The sequence below is a fragment of the Siniperca chuatsi genome, linkage group LG9, assembly GCF_020085105.1.
Source record: "Siniperca chuatsi isolate FFG_IHB_CAS linkage group LG9, ASM2008510v1, whole genome shotgun sequence".
In the NCBI taxonomy this organism is placed as follows: domain Eukaryota; kingdom Metazoa; phylum Chordata; class Actinopteri; order Centrarchiformes; family Sinipercidae; genus Siniperca; species Siniperca chuatsi.
In genome coordinates this window covers 574034-584033 of record NC_058050.1, presented here as the reverse complement: position 1 = coordinate 584033, position 10000 = coordinate 574034, and the positions used below count along the sequence as shown (strand labels likewise).

At 46.6% G+C, this 10000-nt stretch overlaps 1 protein-coding gene and 1 long non-coding RNA gene across 3 annotated transcripts in view; one reads left to right on the top strand and one right to left on the bottom strand.

The window, feature by feature from the left end:
- The window catches only part of thbs3a (thrombospondin 3a), a 27639-nt gene extending 20265 nt beyond the window's left edge, over positions 1-7374 (top strand). The window contains exons 19-23 of the mRNA XM_044206766.1: positions 1681-1729; positions 1822-2018; positions 4759-4931; positions 6936-7075; positions 7227-7374. Of these exons, the coding sequence (XP_044062701.1) occupies positions 1681-1729; positions 1822-2018; positions 4759-4931; positions 6936-7075; positions 7227-7288 (621 nt within the window). The 3' untranslated portion in view covers positions 7289-7374. The remainder of the gene's footprint in view (positions 1-1680; positions 1730-1821; positions 2019-4758; positions 4932-6935; positions 7076-7226) is intronic.
- The window catches only part of LOC122881073, a 10322-nt gene extending 909 nt beyond the window's left edge, over positions 1-9413 (bottom strand). Inside the window, exon 1 of one of the 2 annotated variants that reach the window (XR_006379090.1) lies at positions 7826-9413. This is a non-coding gene — a long non-coding RNA (uncharacterized LOC122881073). The remainder of the gene's footprint in view (positions 1-7825) is intronic. The other variant, XR_006379089.1, reaches the window with a different exon arrangement.
- Positions 9414-10000: the final 587 nt, after the last annotated feature.

The window sequence follows — 10000 nt, the reverse complement described above, 5'->3', positions numbered from 1 at the left end:
ATATTTTAATGTTTTACAGGAAGCAAAAAGAGAGGGATTTTGATATCAAAAAATTACAAATTTTACATGTAGTGGACATATATGAAGAAGTAACAGAACAATCAACACAGAGACAATGTGGGATTTATTGCAGAAGACTGTCTTGCAGTGTATGACAGCTAGATACCATCGTTATCGTGGGCAACATATCCTGCAGTGTTGTATGAGTTTTCTAGCACTTCAGCTACTTCCAAAGTGCACAGAGAAGAAGAAGTCTGAAGAGGTCGACGCAGTGCAGCACTGCTGGATTTGTTCTTTATGCTACAAGTCTTGCTGGAGTTTTAACCTCTTCAGTTCCCCTGTGATTCCCTGCTGACTGCGTGAACAGGTTTCAGTCCCCTGCTGACAGCGTGAACAGGTTTCAGTCCCCTGCTGACTGCGTGCACAGGTTTCAGTCCCCTGCTGACTGCGTGAACAGGTTTCAGTCCCCTGCTGACAGCGTGCACAGGTTTCAGTCCCCTGCTGAAATCGTGAACAGGTTTCAGTCCCCTGCTGACAGCGTGCACAGGTTTCAGTCCCCTGCTGAAAGCGTGAACAGGTTTCAGTCCCCTGCTGACAGCGTGCACAGGTTTCAGTCCCCTGCTGAAATCGTGAACAGGTTTCAGTCCCCTGCTGACTGCGTGCACAGGTTTCAGTCCCCTGCTGACAGCGTGAACAGGTTTCAGTCCCCTGCTGACAGCGTGAACAGGTTTCAGTCCCCTGCTGACTGCGTGAACAGGTTTCAGTCCCCTGCTGACAGCGTGCACAGGTTTCAGTCCCCTGCTGAAATCGTGAACAGGTTTCAGTCCCCTGCTGACAGCGTGAACAGGTTTCAGTCCCCTGCTGACAGCGTGCACAGGTTTCAGTCCCCTGCTGAAAGCGTGAACAGGTTTCAGTCCCCTGCTGACAGCGTGCACAGGTTTCAGTCCCCTGCTGAAATCGTGAACAGGTTTCAGTCCCCTGCTGACTGCGTGCACAGGTTTCAGTCCCCTGCTGACAGCGTGAACAGGTTTCAGTCCCCTGCTGACAGCGTGAACAGGTTTCAGTCGCTTGCTGACAGCGTGAACAGGTTTCAGTCCCCTGCTGACTGCGTGCACAGGTTTCAGTCCCCTGCTGAAAGCGTGAACAGGTTTCAGTCCCCTGCTGAAAGCGTGCACAGGTTTCAGTCCCCTGCTGAAATCGTGAACAGGTTTCAGTCCCCTGCTGACTGCGTGCACAGGTTTCAGTCCCCTGCTGACTGCGTGAACAGGTTTCAGTCCCCTGCTGACTGCGTGCACAGGTTTCAGTCCCCTGCTGAAATCGTGAACAGGTTTCAGTCCCCTGCTGACTGCGTGCACAGGTTTCAGTCCCCTGCTGACTGCGTGAACAGGTTTCAGTCCCCTGCTGACAGCGTGCACAGGTTTCAGTCCCCTGCTGAAAGCGTGAACAGGTTTCAGTCCCCTGCTGACAGCGTGCACAGGTTTCAGTCCCCTGCTGAAATCGTGAACAGGTTTCAGTCCCCTGCTGACTGCGTGAACAGGTACAATAGAAAACCTCCTCAGGTTTGGATCTAGGGAACAACATCTCACTTTCGGTTGCTATAAAGAAAGTTTGGTGACTCATCATTTATGATGAACACAAACCTCATGTACTAATCTCTCTTCTAACATGTTTTCTCTTCAGGGTATGGAGATAGTCCAGACAATGAACAGTGATCCTGGTTTAGCTGTGGGTACGTGTTTTTATTTGATTCTTTATTAAATCCAGGACCCATCTGAGCTCTGCTCCAGAGTGTAGACCCTCTCCTCCTCTGTGCGTTTGCAGGCTACACGGCGTTTAACGGCGTCGACTTCGAGGGAACGTTTCATGTCAACACGGTAACCGACGACGACTACGCCGGCTTCATCTTCGGTTACCAGGACTCATCGAGTTTCTACGTGGTGATGTGGAAACAGACGGAGCAGACGTACTGGCAGTCCATCCCCTTCCGAGCCATGGCCCAGCCGGCCCTGCAGCTCAAGGTTTCTACTCTACTTCACTCCATTTTACTTCACTTTACTTCAAGAGGTGATTTAAATATAAAGAGTTCAGTACATTTCACTGAAATCTGACCAGTAGTTTTAGTTTCAGTTGTTGTTATGCCTCGGCGCCGGCCACAGCCGAGACCAGAGGCATTATGTTTTCAGGTAGTCCGTCCGTCTGTCCTTCCGTCCCATTCACTGTCATATTATAAAAATACGTTTTTGGCCATTATTCAACAACATAACTCAGGAACAGAAGGCGAGATTGTGACCATATTTCACAGTTGGCCAGGTACTTTTGACTCAAAGGTTATTGTGACCTCAAAACAGGTTTTTAGTCATAATTTAAGAATTGGGCGATTCCAGATTTCACACACTTTGACTGGGACGACACAATGAGTAAAAAATAACCAGCACAGTGCGGGCTGTCCTCCTTCTCGTCCATTCTGCCTTTCACTTCCTGCCTCATTCTGAATTTAGAGCGTCATCGGAGTCACGCGCGCCTAGCTAATCCTGATCCTGTATGTCATGGTTTTGGGTTTTACTTTAGTTATTTCCTGTTTTGTTTTGATAGAGTCCTTCCTCACGTGTCTTGGGTTACTTTACTTCCTGCCTTTGTGTGTTAACTGCCAGTTTTGATTGTCTGCCCCTCCCTGATTAGTTTCATCTGGGTCTAGTTATCCTTCCCTCACTAGTGTATTTAGTCCATGTGTCTTCCCTTTTTTCAGTTGTCGGGAGTCTTGCATTTGGGACCTTTTGTGCAAAAAAAGGACCCAAATGCAAGACTCCGGGCAGGCAGGTTGAAGAACTTAAAGTGAGCTTTAATAACAAGCTGATGCAAGTCCAACAAAACACACAAAGGCAGGAAGTAAAGTAATCCAAGACACATGAGGAAGGACTCTATCACAATAAAACAGGTAATAATTAAACTAAAACCCAAAACCATGACTGAGTGAGTGAGTTTCACCTAGAGGCTTTACATCTAAAAATGCCAGGGGAAAACAAAAGCACCACATTTTGTGTAGCTATACTCCATCTTTACATAGTAATCAAGTAGAGCTGTGCGATATGATGATGTATATCGTGTGACGATAGAAAAACGTCTATTGTTTCATATTATGCTCAATCGTTTATTTCGTTGTGTCGCAAATCACACTCTTTATGGCTATATTTTCATTTGGACGGCGCTTTACGTTCTTCCGCACGACACGGACGCAGGCAGGAAATTTGCTTGAAGGCAACGCAAACAAACATGGCGGAGGGTGAATCTGACACAGAACGGGGTAACTCCGAGCAGGAGAAGGACTCCGACCAGCCAAGACAAGAAGAGGAGCTCGTACCGAAGAGAGGGGCTACTTTCTTCGCGTGGATGTGGTTTGGGTCTGACGCGGACCAGAAAAACGTACTGTGCAAATTACGCCGCAGACCGGTCCCACAACAGACTCAAACACCACTAACCTCTTTCACCATCTACGCGAGAATCATGTCAAACAGTACGGAGAGAGTCTATGGACGAGAGCCGCAAAAGTAGTCGAGCAGGTGCAGACTGGCCTTAGCAGGGCCCTCTGGTGTGTGTGATGACCAGCCAGAGCCGCTGAACAATAGAGTTTAAAATTAATTGAAGCATGAATATGTTTTGCATATTTTTCTGATTGAATACAACTAATTACTGGTCATCTGGAAATTTCAGATGCAGAGTCAGACAACTTTGAATTTTGTCTTTCTGTACACACAAACACGGGGAGACAAACCTTGGAAATTTAGTTTCATTGTTTTACATATTAGCCTAGCAAATTAATAGATTGTGGGTTTTTTTATTAATAATTCGCTGATCGACAAACATGTTGTGTCAGTTCGAATTTGGTGTATTAAATTGGGGCCATTTGACAGCAAATTCCCGGGCTGCTTTTTGTTGCCAGTCCGTCCCGTCAGTCGAGGAAGGAGATATCAGCTGCCGTTGCAACTTTCATCTGCAGAGACATGGCCCCGATTTACACAACTTAGATATTTTTGACCATATTTACAATTTAGGCCTATATTTATTTTGTTTGCATATAGTTGAAAAGTGTTTTCTATTTTATACATTAATATTATGCTTACAAATGTTCAAATATGAGTAAGTACCTTTTAATTGTTCAGTATATAATTAAAAATGTAATAAGAAATAGGCCTTTCCATGTGGTCATTTTATATAAAGTATTTATTCATTAAATTTACAGAAAATGTGCTATATCGGGATATATACATATATATGTAGATATATGTGTATATATGTAGATATACACATATATCTACATATATATGTATATATGTGTATATATGTATATATATATGTGTATATATATGTATATATATGTATATATGTGTATATATATATGGAGGCAAACAACCGCGGGCGGTGACTCTCAGTTTGGTGCTGCAGCGGTTGGTGGTGTTACAGAGACAGCACAGCTCTCTGCTGCCATCAGGTGGCATTAATCAATATATCATGTATCACCACATTCTGAACATTAATACTGATGCTTGTAATTGTTTCTATATTTCCCTGCTGAAGCATTAATCGGGCGTTCATCAAGTGTTTTTCAGTCAGGAGGTCGCAGGTTTGATTCCCCAAATGTTCTTTGTGTCCTAACTCTCTGTGTTCTCCTGGTTCTCCTTCCAAACTAAACAGACACCAGATATTTCCCCGAATCATCCAGTGTTTGAATGAATGACTGGTCCCTGTGTGTCCACCCTGCAGGCGGTGAAGTCTCGGACCGGACCAGGAGAGTTTCTGAGGAACGCTCTGTGGCACACCGGAGATACACCTGGAGAGGTGAAGCTGCTCTGGAAGGATCCACGAAACGTCGGCTGGCAGGACAAAACCTCGTACCGCTGGCAGCTTAGCCACCGGCCGCAGGTGGGATACATCCGGTAAGACCAAAACCAGACCTGAAGCTGGGTTAGACTCTAAACCAGACCTGAAGCTGGGTTAGACTCTAAACCAGACCTGAAGCTGGGTTAGACTCTAAAGTAGACCTGAAGCTGAGACCTTAAAGTAGGGGCAGTACTGATACTGCAGTATAGCAGTGTCCACTAGTACTGATACTATAGTACTGATACTCCAGTATGATAGAATCCTGTAGAGCTGTACAGTAGTTCTGATACTGCAGTAATCTGTAGTACAGGTACTGCAGTACTGCAGTACTCTGTAGTACCTGTACTGCAGTACTCTGTAGTACAGGTACAGCTGTACTCTGTAGTACAGGTACTGCAGTACTGCAGTACTCTGTAGTACAGGTACAGCTGTACTCTGTAGTACAGGTACTGCAGTACTGCAGTACTCTGTAGTACTCTCAGTCTGCAGCTGTGTCTGTCTCACTCGTCTGTTTTTCGTCTCTTTCTCTCTTCACTTTTTACTGCATTCTTTCCCCTCTGAAACTTCTTTGTGGCTCCGGGGCCCCCCGGTACTCTATTGTACTCGTCTCCATGACAACCAAAGCCCTGGCAAGAATCTGCCTCGGCAACCGTTGATATGCAGATCAGACGGAGAGACGGAGAGACGCGCTGGAAAAGTTTTTCACATGAAACATTTATCTACTCAGTGACTTCTGCTGAAGAGCGAAGGTGTTCGGACGTAACGATGTGGCCGGAGCGATTTTCACCGTGACAAACGAAATAAAACGCAGGGCAGACCGTAGACACTTAGTATTAAATGTGCAGAACCTGTTCATTTAAAACCATGAAACGGCAGAACAGGATCTCTGAGCAGCGCTCTGTCGGCAGAGTTTAGTTTGGGAAATGTTTGGTACTGAAACGCCAACAGAACGAGTCACAGTGACTTTAAAAACTGGCCGAGATGTTTCTGAAAACGCTGGGCTTCCTGTTTTTTGGAAACAGCAGCTTTTAAAAGTCTGGACTGACATTCTTCAGTTGGTCAGGAGGAGAGAAAGAAAAGCGAGGAGGAGGAGGAGGAGGAGGAGGTTTCTGTAGAAAGTCTATTCACAGAGCTGAAGAGAGAGCGAGGTCGTTCGTCCTCCCCTCTCTCTCTCTGTCTAATGTTTGAATAGAAAGTGTTTTGGAAATGATGTCCTCTTGTCCTTGCAGTGTGCTGATTATATTATTTAGGTGTTATTAAGTGTTAGTGGTGTGATGTTACCCGGCCACAGAGGCTCCGCATCAGAACAGCAGAGAGGAAGAGAAATGTCAAAGATGCGTTTGAGGTCATTTAGTCTCCATTACAGAGCGGTGGCTATTCTGTCGTCACAGTTTTAGACTTAATATCGAGTTTCCTGCACAGAGTTCGGATTAACTTCAGCCCCGAGGCCGTGGTGCCGCTCCGCTCTCTCCTGACATGTTGGAGGTTCGTTCAAGTCAAAGCCGCACGGCTGAAATCCTTTAAAGGAAACGCAAAGTGCAGTCATCAGTCGTCAGTGCACCTTCAGCAGCGACAGAGAGAAAGACACACGGCAGTAATAATCAGCGTCAGGTGAGGCTCTGCCAGTTTCCTTAATAACGACCAAAAACTACCCAGAAAGTCCCGAAGAGCCGTCCTTTGATTTACAGAACTCAGAACGACCGAAACGAAAGAAATAAAAACTAAAACAAACAAACAAACACCCTCTTAATCCTCCAGCAGCAACGCCAACGCGCGCTTAATGATCAGGTCAGAGAAACAAACGCACCTGCTGTTACCACCGGTAACCACAGGGGTCGCCAAATCAGCCAGGACCGAAGGGTTAGAACTTTACATAATAACCAGAACATAAATACTATAATGTCTCCTCGTTGCCTCAGGGAGCGCTCGGTTTCTAACCCGGCGCGTCCCGGCATTTCTCTCAGGGAGCGCTCGGTTTCTAACCCGGCGCGTCCCGGCATTTCTCTCAGGGAGCGCTCGGTTTCTAACCCGGCGTGTCTCTGTACGTTTCTGCGTTTCAGGGTGAAGCTGTTTGAGGGGACAGACATGGTGGCGGACTCTGGTGTTGTGACCGACACCACAATGAGGGGAGGCAGGCTCGGGGTCTTCTGTTTCTCCCAGGAAAACATCATCTGGTCCAACCTGCGCTACAGATGTAACGGTACGACCTCCGACCCTCTGAGCTTTTAGAGTGTGACAGAAACGCGAGGCTCAGGCAGCTGTTTTTCCTGAACATCTGGAGTATAAACGACATCATATTTAAGATTACGAACTGTATTATTAACTTAACGCTGACGTGTTTTTTATTTCAGACACGGTGCCTGAAGACTTCCAGTCTCATCGTAAACAAGTTCTGATGCACATTCAGGTCTGAGAGCTGCAGAGGAACCGCACACACACACACACACCAGACACACACACACACACACACACACACACACAGACACACTCACACACACACACACACACACACACACACACACACACACTCACACACACACACACCAGACACACTCACACACACACACACACACACACACACACACACACACACACACACACACACACACACACACACACACACACACACACACACACACACACACACACACACACACACACACACACACACACACACACACACACACACACACACACACACACACACACACACACACACACACACACACACACACACACACACACACACACACACACACACACACACACACACACACACACACACACACACACACACACACACACACACACACAGCCCAAGCTTCTCTGAATCCACTTTTACTGTAGTCTGAGTGTGAGTGTGTGCTGTGCATGTGCATTTTGGATGAGTGTGTGTGTGCTGAATGAAAGGTGTCAGAGCAACAGTTGGGGAAACGCTGACGAGAAGCACCTGAACGCACCTGAACGCAGCTGTAGAGGTCGACCCTGCGGCTCCGTGTGTGTCGTCTGAGCTCTGCGCTCAGAGTTGGTGCTAATCTGGTTTAAAAGGACAAACTGCTGTCAACACATCTGAAGAGTTCATCCCCAAATGTTCCTGAACGTTTCGAGGATCCGGTCTGATGTCGTCTCATCACGTCAGTGTCTCTGTAAATGACGCAATGAATGAAACTTTGTCTTTTAGTCAGAACAGTTCAGACTCAGATAAGTTCAGTTCTGTTGAGTTTAACTGAAGAACAAACAGTTCGTCTCCCGCAGCCCTGCTGGGGAATGCTAAGCTAACGTTACGGAGATTCAAATGAAAAGTGGAAAACAGTGGAATGTTCCTTTTACATGTTTCTGTGTGTGTTTGTACATATCTCTGTTGAAATAAAGCCCCGCCCATGACTTTTCACACTAAAAACACTCGAGTGACTCCTCCATCGTGGAAGTTTACATGGCCATCAGTGACAATGCTAACATGCTAATGTTTAGTTATGATGTTTACCACGTTCACCGTCTTAGTTTAGCATGTTAGCATGCTAACACGTCGACCTGATGGTGGCGCTAGATGGAAAGTCAGAGGATCAGTTCATCCTGAGGGCAGCATGAACGATGAAGCGCGTCTCATCGCAGTCCAGCAGCTGCGAGGTTTCAGTCCGGACCTCAGTGAGAGCGGCGCTGCTAGCATGAGCTGATTCTGAGTGCGATGGAGTGAAATGAAGTCTTAGTTTGCGTCTCTGTAGGAACATCACAGTAACAAGTCTGTTTTCTCTGTCCCACCTCGTCTCTGAGCTCCAGCGATGTTTCTCTCCTGCTGTCTGGAGGTGGTGGGGGGGTCGTGGCCCCTGGGCCGGGGAGGCCGGGACGAGTGCAATATTGGAGGGGGACGTGACAACAGTGCACCGCACCCCGGACCTGCCCGACCCCGGGAGGAAACGCACACAGGAGGGGAGTTATTACGACACAGAGGCTGAATTTACTTTAAAAAGTGATTGGTTTAAAATGACACTGAGCGAGCTCATCAACACAGAAACAGATTAAAGCCACATTCTGCCAATGCAGTCAAACCTGCGCAGTATCCCGCATTGTTACACTCATATTGGATGACTTTCCAACACCCCTCTGCTGACAAAATTGAACTCCGTTTTTTTAGCCTACATGCAGTCAGACTGTCCCGTCAGAGCAGCCGAACCAGCAGTCAGCAGCTCCTGTCTGCAGTGGACCCGTGGACGGACAGACAGCTGTCTCTGGATCACTGTGAGACTGAAGGAAACTTAGAAACAGCAGGATTCTCAGGCAGGTTCTGCAGCCGCTTTCTCCTCTGGCGTCAGAGATAATGATCTCCTCTTCACTAACTAAATCAAAATTATGAGATAAAAAGATGAACTTTTCTTCCTTTACTGGCAGAAATGAGCTTCCATAATTTCTGTCACAGTTGAACGGGAACGTCACAGACACTCTTTCATCATGAAGTGCTGCTGTTTGTTGTTTTCACACTAAATTAACGTAAAAACCCTCCAAAGTGTTTTTCTCTGTTTCACTCGCACAAATTAAAAACTGACATTAAAGTTAAATTAAGAACCAAAACCAACAACAGTAACTCACCGCCCGGCTGAAGCCTCGGTCTCTGTGTCATCGTGTGGTTTCTGGTCTGTAGAGGGTCTCAGTCCGTCAGTCCTGGTTTTGGTCTCCCCCCCCCCCTCCTCTAAACACTAACAAAGGCTCTGAGAGCTGCTCAGTGAGGCGTGGAGGGGCCCCGCTTCACGCTTAAAGGGCCAACAACTTAACCTGCTAAACCCTGCTGGAGCCTCCGTCTGTACTCACATCACAGCTCATTCTAACTTTATTATAAACAGATGGAACCCGCTGAAACAGGCCAAATTAAGTCATCATCATCATCATCATCATCATTTATTCAACAGAACAGCTGATGCTCTGTGAGAGCAGGAGGTTTTACTTCATGTTGTCAGTGCGTCAGTGCTGCCTCCTGCTGTCTGTCTGACGCGACTGCACCCCCAGCTGATCTGAGCTCATCATTCAACTGTTCAATGTTCAGCATGAGTCAGCTGATGATCAATTCTCCACGTAACAGCTGCTGCAAGCTTAATAAATGATTATTAAACGTTTTAAATGAGCAAATAAGTGA